This window comes from Engraulis encrasicolus, chromosome 18, assembly GCF_034702125.1.
Source record: "Engraulis encrasicolus isolate BLACKSEA-1 chromosome 18, IST_EnEncr_1.0, whole genome shotgun sequence".
Taxonomy (NCBI): Eukaryota; Metazoa; Chordata; class Actinopteri; order Clupeiformes; family Engraulidae; genus Engraulis; species Engraulis encrasicolus.
In genome coordinates, this window is record NC_085874.1 from 36,577,676 (window position 1) to 36,595,555 (window position 17,880).

At 44.5% G+C, this 17,880-nt stretch overlaps 1 protein-coding gene across 1 annotated transcript in view; it reads right to left on the reverse strand.

Moving 5' to 3' along the window:
* Positions 1-17,880, reverse strand: part of ppp1r13bb (protein phosphatase 1, regulatory subunit 13Bb) — a 117,514-nt gene that overhangs the window by 8,768 nt on the left and 90,866 nt on the right. The window contains exons 11-16 of the mRNA XM_063223558.1: positions 15,355-15,561; positions 11,213-11,340; positions 10,528-10,753; positions 9,653-10,009; positions 8,979-9,259; positions 1,673-2,383 (exon numbers count right to left, since the gene is read on the reverse strand). Coding sequence (XP_063079628.1) covers positions 1,673-2,383; positions 8,979-9,259; positions 9,653-10,009; positions 10,528-10,753; positions 11,213-11,340; positions 15,355-15,561 — 1,910 coding nt within the window. The remainder of the gene's footprint in view (positions 1-1,672; positions 2,384-8,978; positions 9,260-9,652; positions 10,010-10,527; positions 10,754-11,212; positions 11,341-15,354; positions 15,562-17,880) is intronic.

The window sequence follows — 17,880 nt, forward strand, 5'->3', positions numbered from 1 at the left end:
CCATCTAGTGTACGTATTATGGCACTACTTTGAATTTCAATTCATTCAATTCGGAATTTCGTACAAGCCTGGCACGCTCAGACTCAGGCTTCTTTAGGTTACTGCGCTTCTCCTGTGGGGGGCCGAGATGGAGGTTTATACAGCACCGCCAGTTAGTATAATGGGACATATCTCCACACAACAAATAATATGGTAAAACATGATTTTTCTATAGATAGCTTGTGGTTAATACAAAATATAAAAATGATCAACAACGTTAAATACTAAACAATGAGAGGGAAAACATTGTTGGGGAGCAAGAAGGAGGTAAGATGGAGGTTTATATATTACAGTACATTACATGACTTGAAGCTACATTTAGCTGGAGCTTTCATCCAAAGCGACATAGTTATTTTACAGGGCATTGGTTACAGTCCCTGGTAGGGCTGCACAATTAATCGAAAAATAATCAAAATCGTGATAAAATAGTGAAATCGAACTTGTGATTTTAATTGTGATTTAATCGTGGCAATAGTGACCTACTTTTGAGAGCGTCCTTGAAGCCAGAACATACTGACAGGCTGGTGTTTCTGGCCAGAAATCTGTCCACTTAAGTTTCATGCTATTGCCTTTACATAATTATTACAATTCATTTTATTTTGCTCATCCCGTATGTAATTCATTCTTGGTTATATTTCATCTTGTTATAATTTTCAAAATAATCAGCAAACATCAATAATCATGATTCATAATCGTGATTATGATTTTTATCAAAATAATCGTGATGATGATTTTTTCCATAATCGTGCAGCCCTAGTCCCTGGAGCAATGTGGGGTTGGGTGCCTTGCTCAAGGACACTTCAGCCATGGATGGAGGTCAAGGAAGGACTGGTAAGGGGTGGGCTTCGAACCTGCACCCCTCTGGTCTAAAATATCAACGCCCTAACCATTAGGCTCCAGCTGCTCCAGCTGAGATCGGTGAGAGAAATAACGAGAGAAACAAGCACAGTGGCCCATTTAACTGATAGGTTATGCTTATTTTAAAAAGTTGGACTACACTGCTATTGTTGTGAATAGTCAAATCAGAATGCCGCAAACCATCAAATTAGCAGGTTTACGGGAAATGCTTTTCTTTTGCAGTCCCATAATTAGTTTGTATGTTCTGGGTAACAACAGGGTAACACAGAGAAGTGACATGGTACTTAACAGGTAAAAAAAATGTAATTACAAGGCAAAGTGTCGCCAGTTTATTTAATCACTGATTGCTGAGCTTCACTGGTAACTGTCTGTGGGAGTGGTAAAGAGTGTCAGTGGGTAAACATACTGTATAGCGAGTCTATCTCCTTATCTAACCTCCCATCCTCGCCTTGTGCTTGTGGCCTCGTGCTTCGCTAACGCCCTGCCTCCGTGGAGAAAACAATTAAGTTTCTCCACTCTCAGCCTAGGCACAACAACTTTTGGAGGACATCCCATGGTCAAAGTGGGGGACATCCCAATTGCAAATGAGAAAAAAAGACCTTTAAAATATGCTTTTGGAAGATGTAAAACAAAACATGCATCGAACAAGGCGTCTTGCATCTCGTTGCGAGGCCACAACCTCAAGGCGACCTTGACTTTCCCATTTTAGGATAATAAAGTTTACTTTTACTTTGAAAGCTAGATAAAGAAAAGGACACGTGGTGAAGCCACTGACCAGGAGTGCAGCGTGGGTGCCACCAGTCTCCTCAGGCGATGTGGCCTCCACTACAGGGCTGGGTAGCAGCGTGGCGCCGGCGGTAGACGTCGGGGGGTTGTTATTGGCGTTGTCGTCCTCCGATGGCGGTGGCAGCAGAACGGCCTCGTTGCCCGCCGGTGTTGGCTGTGGCGGCGTCACCACCGCGCAGCCAGGCTGGTTGTCGTTGGCATTGGCGTCCCCTCCTCCTCCTTGTGGCATCAACGCCTCGCCCATCTCCTCCACGACCGTGCCCACCACCGTGCCAACCATGAGCATGGCATCCGACGACAACAACGACGACGACGACGACACCGGAGGATTGCCATTGTCGGCATCGCCGCCCTGGTGGCTGGCCACCCCAACGGCGCCGACCACCCCGCCAGTGCCGGCGCCGGGCTGGTAGAACGGCGTCGGCACGCCACCTGGTGGCGGCGGCGGGGGTGGCATGCCCATGGGGGGGTGGATGCCCATTCCGGGCATCCCGGCGGCGACGGGGCCCTCCATGCCCCCGGCCAGCGTGTTGAAGCGCTGGTAGAGCAGCTTCTGGATGTTGGGGCCCGAGGGGCCCTCGGGCTCCGTGATGGAGCTCCGCTTCTTGAGGGGCCGCGGGGCGTTGGCCAGCTTGCGGCGGAGCACCTCCAGCTCCACGTCGCTCTGGTAACGCAGCGGCGAGTGGGCCACCGGGTGCAGCTGGGGGAAGGGGAAAGGAGAGGAGAGAGGAGAGGAGAAGAGAGGAGAGAAGAGTAGAAGAGAAGAGTAGAAGAGAAGAGTAGAAGAGAAGAGTAGAAGAGAAGAGTAGAAGAGAAGAGTAGAAGAGAAGAGTAGAAGAGAACAGTAGAAGAGAAGAGTAGAAGAGAAGAGAAGAGAAGAGAAGAGAGGACAGGAGAGGAGGAGAAGAGAAGAGGAGAAGAGAAGAGAAGAGAAGAGAAGAGAAGAGAAGAGAAGAGAAGAGAAGAGAAATGAATAGTTATAGTTAACAGTTAATACCCCTGATCATCTTACTCCACCACTTCATCTCCTGAGCTTAAACGAACACAGTATAATTATGAAAAACAAAATGACAACGGGTGGTAGAAAGGCTGAATGACTACAGCAGTGACTCAGAGAAAGCCACTACAACAAGTAGTAAGGAAGCAAAAACAAAAAGATGAACCCCTTGACACACGCCGTTCCACCACTGGAACATTGTAAAAGCCTCTGAAAAAAACTTAACTACCACCGTACCACACCTCTATGGCAGTGCACAGGTAGCCTGGGCGAAAAGACGACTGTTGACTCCGTCAATCCGAACTCAAATTAAAGCCCATATTGTGCTTTATTAGCATGCCTGTTGCGATATAGCGTCGCAAAAGCATACAAATAAAAAAACCAAAAGTGTGAATATAGTTACTTTAACCAATCAGTAACGGGTGAGTTCTGCGTCATCACTCTCAACTGTTTGCTGGTTGGCTAAACACTGAGAGAACCGAGATCGAGGCATTTGCCAGACGATGTGCGGTGCCAAAATCTTTGGGTTGAGTACATAGGATGGCGTCGCCAGGCTAGTGCACAGGGCGTTCAGTAATACATTACAACTTGGCCATTGCCATTCTGGTAATGGCAAATTTATAACAGGGGACGTGTCTTAAAGGGGTCAAAGTCTATCCCTGGTAGAGGTGCTCCGATTGCTCGGCAGCCGATCATGATCGGCCGATAATGGCCAAAAATAGCCTGATCGGTGATCGGAAAAACATGCCGATCAAAAAAACGATCCAGAGATATTAAATTCCTCACGCAACCATTTTGCCTTTACACCTAGCGCTGCCTGCATGTAGCCTAGGTGCTGGCTCTGCATAGCTGCTGCGCCAAAATAAGGCATCTTTACTTGTCTTTAACTTTTTGGAATTCCCTCCTTCATTTTCACCATTTATAATCATATCTGCATCAACAATGATCTGATTTTCCGATCCATGCGCCGTTTACATGACGCTTGTAATCTGCGAATGACGTGTCAGTCTCGCCATGTTCGCTATTTTGAGTTACAGCCTGTCAGCACGCAACAACTAAACGTTTCCAAAACAATCATCAACGGTATTGTTTTCAAAGTTGTAGCCTAATGCACAGCCAGGTCATTAGTTTGTAGTCGCTGCAACACCAAACAGTGCAGAGGGAGAGTCGACGGTGAAACTCAATGAGTCTGTGCAGGGAATTCTACAATCTATGACAGTGTTACAGAGAAAGAGCTTTCCTCGCAGACACGCTGTGTTGTGCGTGTTGCCTGTTCTTTGAATTTTTTTTCTTGTTTTGTGTAGTTCTAGAATCTCAAGTGTTTCAGTCACAATGTAATTTGCGATAGACTACTTCTCGCCAGTTAGCCATGTTACGTTATAACCTGTGTAGTTGCCTCGGTCAGCACGCGACAAGTTCACGTTGTCCGCACAAGCATGCCAACGTTATTGTTTTCAAAGTTGTAATTGACAGTCAGTCGATTAGTTTGATAGTCGCTGAAACGCCAAACGGCGACAGGTGAGGGGAGAGGGAGAGAGTCAGAACGGTCGCGGAGCACTGCAGCTGTGGACAGTGAGTGACAGAGAGGGGAGGGGCTCTCCTCACGAGGCTGCTCATTTAAAGCGACAGGGTTTTTTCTCGTATGCAGAAGACGAGAGACTGAGATCCAGGTGTCTGAGCTTCAATTCAATCTTAAATAGTTTAGTAATGATATGCAATAACTTATAAATCGATGTAATGCTTCAGTTTCAATTCAATCTTAAATAGTTTAGTAATTACATGCAATGACTTATAAATTGATTAATACTGTAGACTTACTTGTAGCCCATGCTTGTCCAAACTAAGGCCCACGGGCCAACTCCGGCCCGCGAGCCCGTTTTTATTGGCCCGCGGCAGATTTTAAAAATGTGATTGAACATGGCCCGCACATTACATTTGACCTACATTGTAACTCTGTTGCAATTCTGAGTTTGAACACCAAGTGGCGCCACCCGCTAAAACTTCTCCACTTCCACCTGGCTAGTTGTTTCTTGTTTGTTACAGTAGTAGTCCTATCAGAGAAACAAGGGGAGAATGATGGTTGCTAATAAGTTGCTGCATCCAAAGGAAATATTTTGGCTTGACCACAAATGAGCAATGCCTTCTAACAAACACAGATGAACTAGTTTGCAAAATCCTATGCATGGGAACCCAGACCTGTTCACGCTGAGTTCAGGATGACAGGCTGGGAACTAAAGCATGATGCTAAGATATTTTTCAAGTTTCAATTGGGGCCAGGGTATTTGGGTACTTTTTCATCACCTTGTTAAAATAAGATGTAATCGGCCGTTTGGTAGTAATGATATTATGGCATTGTTATGTTAGCGCCGTCCATCACCAAATAATAGGAGACAGTTACGGCAGCAGCTGCTTATAAACACTCCAAACTTAATTAGCGGTTAGCGATTGCTTAGCACTTTTATTTGTAACTTTAACCTACAGTTGGAATAGTATCATGCTGTACTGTAAGCACATTTCGCACAAGTGACATTATTTTTTTATTGCTTTGTGAATCCATCCTGTAAAATTGCCTCTTTGGCTGTAGCAAGTTAGCTAAACATGCTAGGTTACGACAGAACTAGCTCATTTAAACTGAGGGAGGCAGGCACAGAGAGAAGAGCTGCCTTTTTGTTTTCATGCCTGCATGCGTCTGAGAGAGAGGCACTTGATCTGATTGGATCAGCGCGAGTTTCACATTAACCCATGAAGTGCCAGGGAACAGCAAGTAGTGGCTATAATAAGAATTAAATACAAATAAAACAGCATATAAACATGCATTGACTGTAGGCAATAATAAAATATCAATTTAATAATAATTAATAACAATTAATAATAAGCTTAATTGTTTACCGTGGATAATTCATACACTGACACAATGATGCAAATTTTGTTACCTTTTCTTACATTGCCTCTTGAAAATATTGGAAATAGCCTAAATCATGGGCTACCAGACAGCTTTCCCAGTCTCAGTCTCCCTTGTGTATTTGGTAGGCCTACCTTATAGTCTAGTCGTGATTTCATGAACCCAGAAATGTTGAGTACCCTAAAGTTTTATTGCAGAAATGTCATCTATAGGTCAAATGAAGGGGATTTAGCTTGGTTGCCCAAAGTTGCACTTTGGGCAATTTGCATAATTAGCATAAATATATCGTTAAGGTTAAGACTACTGTAGGTGAATAGGCAAAAAAACTTAAATCATAGACATCACCTTGAAACTTTCTCAGTTGATTACTGGTGATAAGAGAAGAAAAAAATGTATTGGATGTTTTCTGTATTTTGATGTTTAGATATGCAAATGAGGGCATGAATAATCAATTATGCCCTATTTGCATACACACAAAATCAGCTTTGCATGGTAAAACCAGACTCAAAATTATTTTTCTGTGGGTAAAATATGCATATTTCAGGGTTGAATTGGTGAAAGCCCTCTGAGGAACCTGGTCAAAAATATGTTTTGACCTGGATAGATTAAGGAATTGCCCCATACAATAAATACAGTATACAGTATATATTGTTTTTTTTACATAGGCCTACTGCATAATATGTACACAGCATGCAGGCATGCAGTGTAGAATAACTATTTACAGCATGCTTGTGTATACAAACACAAAATAACTATACAAGAGTAATTATTTTTACTGGTTTGAGGAAGGGCTTTAAGGTCTGAAATATCACATATGGTAGCAGAACGTTTTGGAGTAAAATCTGATTGTAGCACACTTTCACTGCCTACTACCTACTACTACTAAGATACAGAATAACTACATTTTATTACCAAAAGTATACGCTCACCCATCCAAATGATCAGAGTCTGGTGTCCTATTCACTTAGCCTGGCCTGTATGAAATCAAGCCTGTATGAAATCAAGCACTCAGGCATGCAGACATTTGTGAAAGAATGGGCCATTCTTTCCCATTCTCAGTGAATTCATGCTTGAATTCTATTCTCATAGAATGCCACCTGTGCTACAAATTCAGTTGTGAAATTTTCTCATTTCTAAATATTCCATAGTCAACTATCAGCTTTATTATAAGAAAATGGACACTGGGAACAACAGCAACTCATCCATTCTGAAGTGGTACGCCACATAAACTGACGGAGGACATAATGCAAAGATGTCACCGACATTCTGTACAGTCAAGTGCTACAGAGCCCCAAATTAGCCTACATGTGATCTTCAGATTTGCCCATATACAGGGTGCAGAGTGCTTCATGGAATGGGTTTCCATGGCTAAAAAGCTACTCCCAAGTCATGTATCACCAAGTGCTAAGCGAAGCCCCAGATTCGATAGTGTAAAGCACACTGCCACTGGAGATTATTGTAGACTTCAGGAGGCCTTTGGAGTGATGCATCAGGCATCTGGAAATCTGATGGACAAGTCTGAGTTTTGGAGGATGCCAGGAGAAGGGTACATTTTGGACTGCCAAGTGAAACTTGGTGCATGCGAAATGATGATGTGGGGTTGTTTTCTGGAGCTGGCCTTGGCCCCATTGTTCCAGTGAGATGGACTTTGAATGCTTCAGGATACCAAAACAGTTTGGGACAATTCCATGCTCCCAACCTTGAAGGAACAGTTTGGAGCAGGCCCCTTCCTCTTACAACATGACTATGTAGTGTACCTTGTTTGTGCATTGGTGCACTGCAAACAGACATGGATGACAGAGTATGGTGTGGATAAACTTGACTGGCACAGAGCACTGAGTCCTAACCTGGGGTCCGTTTCTCGAAAGCGTCTTTGCTATCGTCGTTAGCAAAGTCCGTCGTACGAGCGACTCAACTGCATCTTGACAGCGACGCTCACCACTAAATCCAAGGGAATGGTGTTACGTCTTAAGACGGTCTTAAGACGGTTAGCAACGACAATAATCGAGAAACGGACCCCTGAGCCTAATACACGTTTGGTATGAATTACTCCATTAATTATTGTATACCATTGTGTAAGCACGCGCACACATGTAAACACATTTAGAACAACCACATAGCCTTCACCATCTCCATATTTTGTTTTGACACTCTCTTCAGTCTCATTATCTTCTTGGTATTCATCCTTATGAACTGTGTGTGGTTTATTTTTGTTGTTTAGTAAGATAAGGTCCCCCCAAAACTTTTTAAATGGTATGGTGAGGGATACAAATTATTGAATAATGCCATCATGATTAATCAATTAACATTTAACTGATACGATTGTATAATGTTTGTATACATAGCTCTTTTGCATTTGTTCACTGTATGTATGTAGGCCCTACATGCATAGAGTACAGCGGTTAAGCATGAAACACCTAATTCATCAATTTACGGTACATGTCAAACTGCTTCTTGACCAGGGTCCTCAAAAGGTTTTCACCAACTCAGCCCTCAAATATACATATTTTACCCACAGAAAAAAGTAATTGTGAGTCTGGTTTTACCATGCAAAGCTGATTTCCTCTTTATGCAAATTAGGGCATAATTGATGATTCATGCCCTCATTTGCATATCTAAACATCAAAATACAGAAAACTTCCAATACATTTTTTTCTTCTCTTATCACCAGTAATCAACTGAGAAAGTTTCAAGGTGATATCTATGATTTAAGTTTTTTTGCCTATTCACCTACAGTACCTCTTAACCTTCACTATATATTTATATTAATTATGCAAATTTCCCAAAGTGCAACTTTGGGCAATAAAGCTAAATTCCATTAATTAGGCCCATAGATGATATTTCTGCAATAAAACTTTAGGGTACTCAACATTTCTGGGTTCAGTATAGGGGCCTATGGGGATCACGACTAGACTATTACTGGTCATCACACAATGTCACCGCTAAAGTGCGGCCCGGCCCCTTGTTCATTTTCCTGTATTCGGCCCTCACTAAAAAAAGTTTGGACACCCCTGCTGTAGACTTTATTACCAACACTAGTCTGAAAGAGCTGCAAGATAATAATAATAATAATAATAATAATAATAATAATAATAATAATAATAATAATAATAGCCTAATAATAATAATGATAATAATAATAATAGCCTAATAATAGGCCTACATTGTGAAAGCGACATGTGCAAAAGATTGATTGGTTTATGGGCAGAAATGGTATTCAATAAGGATGATTAATCGGCTATTAAAAAAAAAAAGGAAATCATTTCTGTGATCGGCAATGATCGGTGATCGGTAGATAAAGATTTTTGGTGATCGGTATCGGTGATCGGGCCAAAAAATGGTGATCGGAGCACCTCTAATCCCTGGAGGGGACTAAAACGACATGGTTATATATACCTTGGTGGGGCTGAGGGGCCGCGGGATGTGCTCCACGCCCGAGGAGGGTGGGGGCGGCGGGGGCAGCATGTGTCCTCCTCCTCCGGGCCCCTCCATACCCAGGCCCATCATCATCAGATGGGGGAAGTCGGCAGGGTCCATCCCGTCCGGGAGGTCTTCGCCCGGGGGCAGGAGATGGCCGGTGGGCCCCAGCAGGCCGGGGAAGTGGTGCGCCATGGCCGGGTTGAAGGGGAGCGGGGAGGGAGGCGTGGAGCCCGGGTGCAGGACTGGCTTCCCGTACACTGGATCGGGAAAGAGGAAAGAAGAGGGGAAGAGAAGGGAGGAGAGAAACAAAAATGGAGGACAAGAGAAAAAGCAGATATTATGAAACGTGTCAGTTGTTCTGGAATGCAGATGTGAATTGTTGGCATATTGATATGAAGTTCATCTGAAGAAATATTAAGAAATATAACACAATTTTACACAATTTTATGTTGTGTTTTTGGGATCACTACATACTGCCAAAAACACAACATAAAATTGTGTAAAACCAACATGCATATAAGAACACATCCAATAATTACATAATAATCATTATTTTATTTCATTTTTTTCATGCAGACATAGTATTAGCAACCCCTTGCCGTTCATTGAAGTCAGCCGAGGACGGCTGGCGGGCCCCCTCTCGTGGTTACCTGCTCTCACTGCGGGCTTGAGCGGGTAGTTCTTGGGGCCGTGCTGCTGCAGGTACATGTGGTAGATGGAGCTGGAGTTCATGGTGGCCGGGCCCTTGCGGGGCGACTGGGGCCGCGACCCCTTGCTGTCGGGGATGAAGGGCCGCACGGCCACGGCCAGGGGCGGGTGGTCGGCCCGCTCCCCACCCCCCGGCGGGAAGAGGGGCGAGCTGGGCTGGAAGGTGGGACTCGGGGGTACGGAGATGCGCTGCTGGATCTGCTGCGAGGAGGAGCCCTGCGGAGGGCCCGTGCTGGTGCGGGGCCAGGCGGGGAGGGGCGGCAGGGGGTTGGGGGGGCCTCCTCCGACACCAAGTCCTCCTGGGGGAGGCAAGGCAAGGCAAGACACGTTTAAAATGAAAGCACAAAATAAAAATGATATAGTAATAATAGAAAACACAATGAAAGGATAAAAATGAAGAAAGAGAGAGAAAGAAAGAGGAAAACATTTTAGATGATTTTTCTAGAGGTAAGGCACAAGGCACAGGATAGAAGTTTCCTTTAATATCTTGCAAAAGCAAATTTCAAAGTCCCTCAAAAAGTTGTGCCTAGGCTGACCGGCGGGGAAACGTTATTGCTTTCTCCACTGAGGCGGGGCGTCAGCCAAACACAAAGCTATGATTCACAGTTCACTTTATTAAAAAGCCAAAAACCCAAACCCTTCCGCCCTTTTAGCCCCATACAGTCCCCTGACATAAACACATCCCAGTTACAACAAGAAAAACAACACATATTATCACAATAATAATAATAATAATAACAATAATAATAATAATAACAACAATAACAAATATAATCTTAAGCTAGTTCGAAATGCATAATTTGTCAGTCGGCATTACCAGGGGGTGCGGAGGAGGCCGGGGAGGAGCTGGGGCCGGGTCGAGAGGGGATGACGTCCTTGCGGAGCTCCAGGGAGGAGGTGGAGCCGGAGTTGGAGGAGGAGGACATGATGCTGCCCGCACTGCTACCGCCACCGCCGCTGTTGGGGTGGCTGCTGGTATGAGCCCCGTACGGAGGGGGCTGGGGCTTCGAGGTGGGGAGAGGGGGCTTACCGCCGTCCTGGGCCTGCGCGAGTGAATTACATGGCATTACATTACATTTGACAGACGCTTTTTATCCGAAGCGACTTACAAACGAGGGCGAAGTGTGGAGATTGTGTGAACATGTTAGAAAGGATGCAAGAAGGAATGCAGAGAAGAGGAAGGTGAAATGGAACACGGGACAGGCAAGTAGAAAAGATGAAAAAGAGAAAAGTGTTGTTCGGAGAGCAAGTGGAGAAAGGCCATCATCTCCTGACAATGTGAGAAAATTAACTGAAAAAAAAAAAAAATCTATCCACAAAGCTTGTGTTTTTTTTTTCTGAAAAACTCATTGGTTGGAAAGAAAGCCAAGTAAAAGTTGAGGGAGAGACAAAATGAAAAGCTTATTAAAAAGTCAAACAGTAGGACAAAAAAGGGAAGAAATGTAAAAATCAGAAATGAAACGAGAGATGGATGAGGATGAGGATGAGAAAGAGCCTGTTACCTTCTCGGCAGGTGTGCCAGTCGGGGAGGGGGTCTTGCTGGGGACGTCCCCTCCTCCAGACTCCTTCCAGTCGGGGGGTTTGAGGGAGGCGTTACCCTTGCCAATGGTGGGCCAGCCAGCATCGTTAGCTGAACACAGAACACGGAACACAAGAGACCAAGATAATAAAGTGAGATGAGCATTCGGGGAGAAGTGTAGAGGAGGAGGTACCAGAGACGGTCTATTATGAATTAAAATAATCTTTGGAGGTACCTTTAGAAGTGTACTTTAACAGCAGTCACTACTGGAAGACGAAATGGGGAAACTAGTACTCAAACTACTCAACAGGGAAACTACTACTCAAATCTTCACGCTGGAGAAGATTGCAAGCCCAAGTTTGTGAGGCGATTAAGAAATCTAATGAGTGCTTCTTTATTCATTTATTTTTGAGATTTGAGTTCATTCGTTGACAAAGTGACAAAGTAGACTACAAGGTGTTGAGCACGCTTCCTGGTCCTTCTACGAAACTAGTACTCAAACTACTCAACAGGGTGACAAATCTTGAGTGCCCACAAAGTCTGACTAAACTGCGTTTATTCATCATGTGCATACAGACACTAGGTAAAGTGGTAAAGTGCAGGGACATTGCTGTTTGCCAGCCAACCTACAGCATCTGACATGTCGCTCCGAGTTAACCCATTGATGCCTAAGGCACCTGCAAAAAAGGGTGCTGAATGCTTGAGCCTTTAAAAAAAAAAAAAGCCGCCCTCAGCCTATAAAAACCTAAATATCTCAACCTTGGAAGCACATAAAAACATGCAATAAGTTGCATATAAACGCTAAGACCCTCGTCTTTCATTAGAATGTGTTCATTCATCTCAAACAAACAAAGATTTTTTTTATTAAAGTTGTCTCAAATCTCATGAGCCTGAATGTTGTGTAATGCAGCTCCAGGCGCCAGGGCCAATGTTGCGCAACGCAACATCCAGCATCAATGGGTTAAGAGTCAATGGTTTTCAGCAACCTGTGCTCCGAGCTCCTCAGAAGTCTGAATCACTGCAGTCAGTGCTATTGATCCGAGCTGCCCCTCATCTCATCTCAGGACAAGTCGATACACATTTTAAAAGTCTACGCCTCCCCTAAGGGAGGGTGTTTAAAGACATACTGTGCTATGAGCCAATATGATATGAGGATGAAGCATCAGAAGGAAAGAAAAACAGTCGGTCAATCGAAAGCGCTTAGAGAGCCCGGCTACCTGCGCTTTACTTACACGGCGTCCTGTGATTGTGATTGAATTATGCGCACTCAGGGAGAGAGAGAAAATCAACTGGAGGCAATGAGCCGTTTAAACAGCCCTAATAAAAAGGCACCTCCACCCAGAGATGGATGACTGGCCTTTAAATCTCCTGTTCCAGCCTCTTTAATCATGCACAATTCAATTGCACTTCGCTCCAATTAAAGCACACTTTCCATACAACTTTTCCTGCTCCGTCACACACATAGATAAATAAATAAATATATGGTTGCCTACAAAGACACCGATAATGGCGAGATATGTGATGGTGCATTGATAAATTACTTTGGACGATCCTATGATGGCTAGACTTTTTTGTTGGATAGACATACATAGTTCAAGAGATTAAAAGCAATGGTAAGGAGGAGTCTTCATTCAGTCTACTGCACATCACGGGAATTATAGAAACAAGGCTCGATCCAACAAACTTTTAATTAAAGCCAATCAAATTCATAGATGTTGCTGATCCACTGAAATGATTTGGAAGCCAGGTCCCCGTTTCTCGACAGTGTCGTTGCTAACTAAGGTAGCAACTTACTTTGCTGCAATGCAATTTCCCATAGGCAACTTACTAAGTTATTAACAAGTTAGCAACGACACTGTCGAGAAACAGGGTCCTGATTTGAATGTTGACTTAAAAACCCTATTTACAGCTGCTTTAAAGGTTGGCTTGAACATGCATCCCTCATCTTTCATATTGGTACTATTGCCTGTGTAGTTGTGTTAATATGTGTTAATAATACCCCTGTCTTCTAATGATGTTACTGACTGATGGATGTTAGCCAGTGATTGCAATGTTCCGACTAAGGACCGACTCTGGTGGTCTGACAGGGTGGGAGGTCAAATTTACTGTTGTCTTGAGTGACGGTAAATTTGACCAATCAGCAAACAAGGGATGCAAACAAAAGGTCAAAAAGGGGGCCCAGTGAACCTTATCAGAGTATATCTCCTCACATGGAACAAGGACAAACACATGAACAAACAAACAAACAAACAAATCCAACTCCAAACATAATCAGTCAGCCAGATGTATTAATACACAAACACAAACAGACTTCCTTCACACAAACAAACAGACGAAGCAATCAGTCCATATTCGAAACACATTCAGTCAGAGGCATGAACACACACAATCACACACATGCGCACGCACACACTCGCGCGCATGATGGAGATGGAGATACAGATACAGACAGACACAGACACAGACACACACACACACACACAGATAGATACAGACCCACACAGACACACAGACACACACACACCAGGATCAGCTCTGGGCCATAGTGAGTTGGCTGCCTATATTCTACCTGTGTGTGTGTGTGTGTGTGTGTGTGTGTGTGTGTGTGTGTGTGTGTGTGTGTGTGTGTGTGTGTGGTGTGTGTGATGGCTGGTTACGGGTGAATGGCAGAGGATGTCACCTCCCTCTCGGCAGTTTCCACTCTACTGTACTCATGGCCATTATTTTCATGTCATGGAAACTTTCCTTTGTGGAGGCCACATTTCCACTTGGGGAGGCCCTGTGTGTGTGTGTGTGTGTGTGTGTGTGTGTGTGTGTGTGTGTGTGTGTGTGTGTGTGTGTGTGTGTGTGTGTGTGTGTGTGTGTGTGTGTGTGTGTGTGTGTGTGTGTGTGTGTGTGTGTGTGTGAGAAAGAGACAGAGAGAGAGAGAGAGAGAGAGAGAGAGAGAGAGAGAGAGAGAGAGGGCATGCCTCTCTTTGTGTGTGTGTGTGTGTGTGTGTGTGTGTGTGTGTGTTATATCCGAGTGGAAATCTGTGCCCTCCTCCTGGCCCCTGGCCCCTGTCCCCGCTCTCTGCTGCGGCCTCGTGGGGATTACAATAATAACCAAAACATTACGGCCACCACCACCATCATCATCATCATCATCATCATCATCATCATCATCATCATCAGGGGGAATATTCCAGAACCATGCCAAGCTTCCTCCTCGCCACCACACCACACACACACACACGAGATGGCCCGCACCCGTTCCCACAACACACACGCACACACAGACACACACTCAGAGGTCACGCATGAATGCACACAAACGTATGCCAACAAATAAACAGAAACTGCTGTAAACACTGTGGATGAAATCAAAGTAGCGATCAAGAACACGGCCGCTATGAAATGAAAAAAACAAAAACAAAACAGAGATGAGGAAAGCGAAAATGGTGAGAGTGACGTGTCCTCGAGCTTTCACAGGGGCGGAGGGACAAGGGCGAGAGAAAGGAAGACATGGGAGGACGGCAGATAACTTCGTTTGGCATCCACGAGCATCTTCAAAAACAACGTTTGAAAATCTTCTCAAACGAATACAATATCTCAACCAAAGGAGGAAGATATATTAGATATCAGTAGTACCTGATTTGATTTGTCTTTACTTTTGAGAACGTTTGCAGATGCACATGAATGCAAACTACCACACCAACAAGCAAAAGACAACAACACACACACAAACACACACACACACTCAAAAAAGAATAATAAAAATGTCAACGTCATCAAAAATCATAATGGAACAGTCTATCCTCATCAACTGCTCCGAATTTTGCTCTGTTTTTTTAAATCCAAAATGTCTTCTGCAGCCTTTCCTTTTCCTAGCCTACACGCCAGATAAGATTCGTGGCTTGTCGAACTTCCAGGGTGTCTGAATGTGAGCAATATTGGCTGCATCCTGTGGCCTATACACTGAATAAGGTTCAGAGGGCTGAGCTGAGGTAAGGAGAGCGAGGAAGCGAGGGAGGGAGGGAGGGAGGGAGGGACGGACAGTGGGCAGGTGGGGGGGTATGGGTCTAGGCTTGTGGGTGGGGGTGGGGGTGATCGTGATCTCCGACCGCCAGCGACAACCTTCAGACTCACGAGAGGCTCCGTCCGACCCCGCCATGCAGGAGGAGGAAGAGGAGGAAGAGGAGGAGGAGAAGGAGGAGGAGGAGGGAGGGGCCCCGGCGGCTGTGGGGGGGCCCCCGGGCCCCCGCGGCGGCTGCTCTGGCGGGCTCGGCTGGACCGGGTCCACTATGATGTCTAAATCAGACACCTTCCAGGCGCCGGCCGGCTTTCGCACTGCGTCTAACCAACCAACACATCCCCAAAGTAACAACAACCAACAGCAACAACAACAACAAAAGAAAACACCCCCCCGCCAGACAAGATCCCACCCCAAAACACACAGACACAGGGACACACGACCCAAACAAAGGAACGAGACCAGATACAACACAGATAATATGGGGACAAAAAAACAAAAAAACAAAACACAAACACACACAGGAAGAGGAGAAGAGAAGGAAAAGAGAAGAAAGGAAAGTGAAGAATAGGATAGGTGGAAAGGAAAAAACGATAAAAAAAACATTTAAAAAAAAAGAACCAGCAGAAGACACAAGACATCACAAGGAAACATTCACACAAGCAGTTAAAGAAAAAAAAAAAAAACAGGGAGAGAAGGGAAGAAAACCAAATAGTCATTTTATAGAATGCATACAGCTATCACTACTCAGAGAGAAGTGGACATGCACATGGGGTTAAGATCAGGTGAACACAAGACCATGCAAAGGCAAACCTTGACCTCTTTCCCACATCAGCACAGCACATGACTCCAATGTTGCAGGACTTAATTTTGGACTTGATTGAATTTTCTCATTACCCCTAAAAGTTGCCCAGAGTAGAGGTTGGCCGAGGCACACTGTGGTGTGCATATCCATGTCCTTTCCCCAAACTTGCGTACTTTCCTCTGTCCTGCTGCCTCAATGTCAAGTGCCAAAGAGTCACAGCCTATGGTGCCATGCTGGACCAACTAACCAGGCTCATCTAGTTTACTAGGCTAGTGTTGACATGGATGGACAGACCATTTGACCGTCACTACTTTTAATTATTTATATTTCCCACCCTATTTTGCTTTGCTTACCCCCTTTGGTTTTTCTTCTCATACCATGAGCACCCCCTCACGGCATGCTCTATATGTCTCCCTCTATCCCAATGTGACTATGGACAATACATGTTTTATAATTACATTTTTTTCTATGTACCGACTAGTATTCTCGCATACCCCTTGTGGTTCATGTACCCCTGGTTGGGAATCACTGCTTTAATTGACGAGTGCTCAATGCAGAATAATCTTCAGCCCTGTCTTTCAAGTCCCGATGACGTACACTACACACAGTCACTCTGAGCCATGTATCTAGTTCAGTCATACTCCAGGTCTCCCCCTAGTGGATAGACTGGTAACGCTCACTCAGCATATTTGTAGTCATGTGTCCCATACAGTACATACATACCAGTACACAAGCATGCAGCATGTACTGTTGTCAAGTATATGACATATTTAAGGGTACTAAAAGCCCATACAAAGGTTGACATTAAACAGGCTCATCAACGTGTGTAGACTCGTGAGAAACATGGGAGAGGGCTACATATGGCATGGGATTCAGCAGCCAGTTAAGAACATAATTCATTTATTAGGTGACACTGCAAGCCAGTCTCCTCCACTTTACCAGAGGGCTACATGTGGGTCAAAGACGTCTGTCATTCAGTGTTACAGACATCTTCCGCCGACTGTAACTGCAAAAAAACATGATTTTTAAATTGTTTCAAGTGAATGGATGACAGCCGAGGCTTTCATGAATTCCCTGTAACAATAAATAAATAAAAAGAGTCATGTTTTTTACAGTTACAGTCAGCAGAAGGCATCCGTTACACTGAATGACAATGCCATTTTGCACGTCTTTGACCCATATACACATTACTAGGCATGGTACGGTTTGCGTTGCAAACCGAGACCGTACGGTTTGCATGTCACGGAACGGGGTAGTGGGCAACCGCACGGTGCCCACGGTTTAAAAAAAAAAAAAAAAAAAGAGTGACCACCGGCGGACGACGCTATTAAAATCCTACTACTTTTACAAGCATAAAACACAAAGACTACGTAGGATATTGAGTGTGGAAAGACTGATTTCTATCAGCCAACTGAAATGAATGTAACAGCATGCGCCAGCTGACTAGGCTACAGTAGCCTACAAGCAAGTGCAGGTCGGTCAGCAGCGTCACCGTCTCCCCCCTCTCTCTCCACGTTAGCGCAAGTGACTGTTCCCAGCCTTTATGCTGACCATTGTAAATTAAATGAACATGAATTTACAAACAATGACAGATTAGCAGAACAAAGTAGACTATGACTTACGTTACAGTAGCCTAGTGTAGGCTATATCCACGTGGCATTGAATGGGGATTCCGGACGGCAAAATGCGAGATAATTGAACATATCCATCAGATTCACTGCGCTGTCCTTAACTGCAATCAACTGTAGGCCTAATTATATGTAGCCAGTTAGACTCTGATGGACGGAAGGGGACTTTGTGCTGTTGCCTAGTTAACATTGATGTTTAACACTATAAC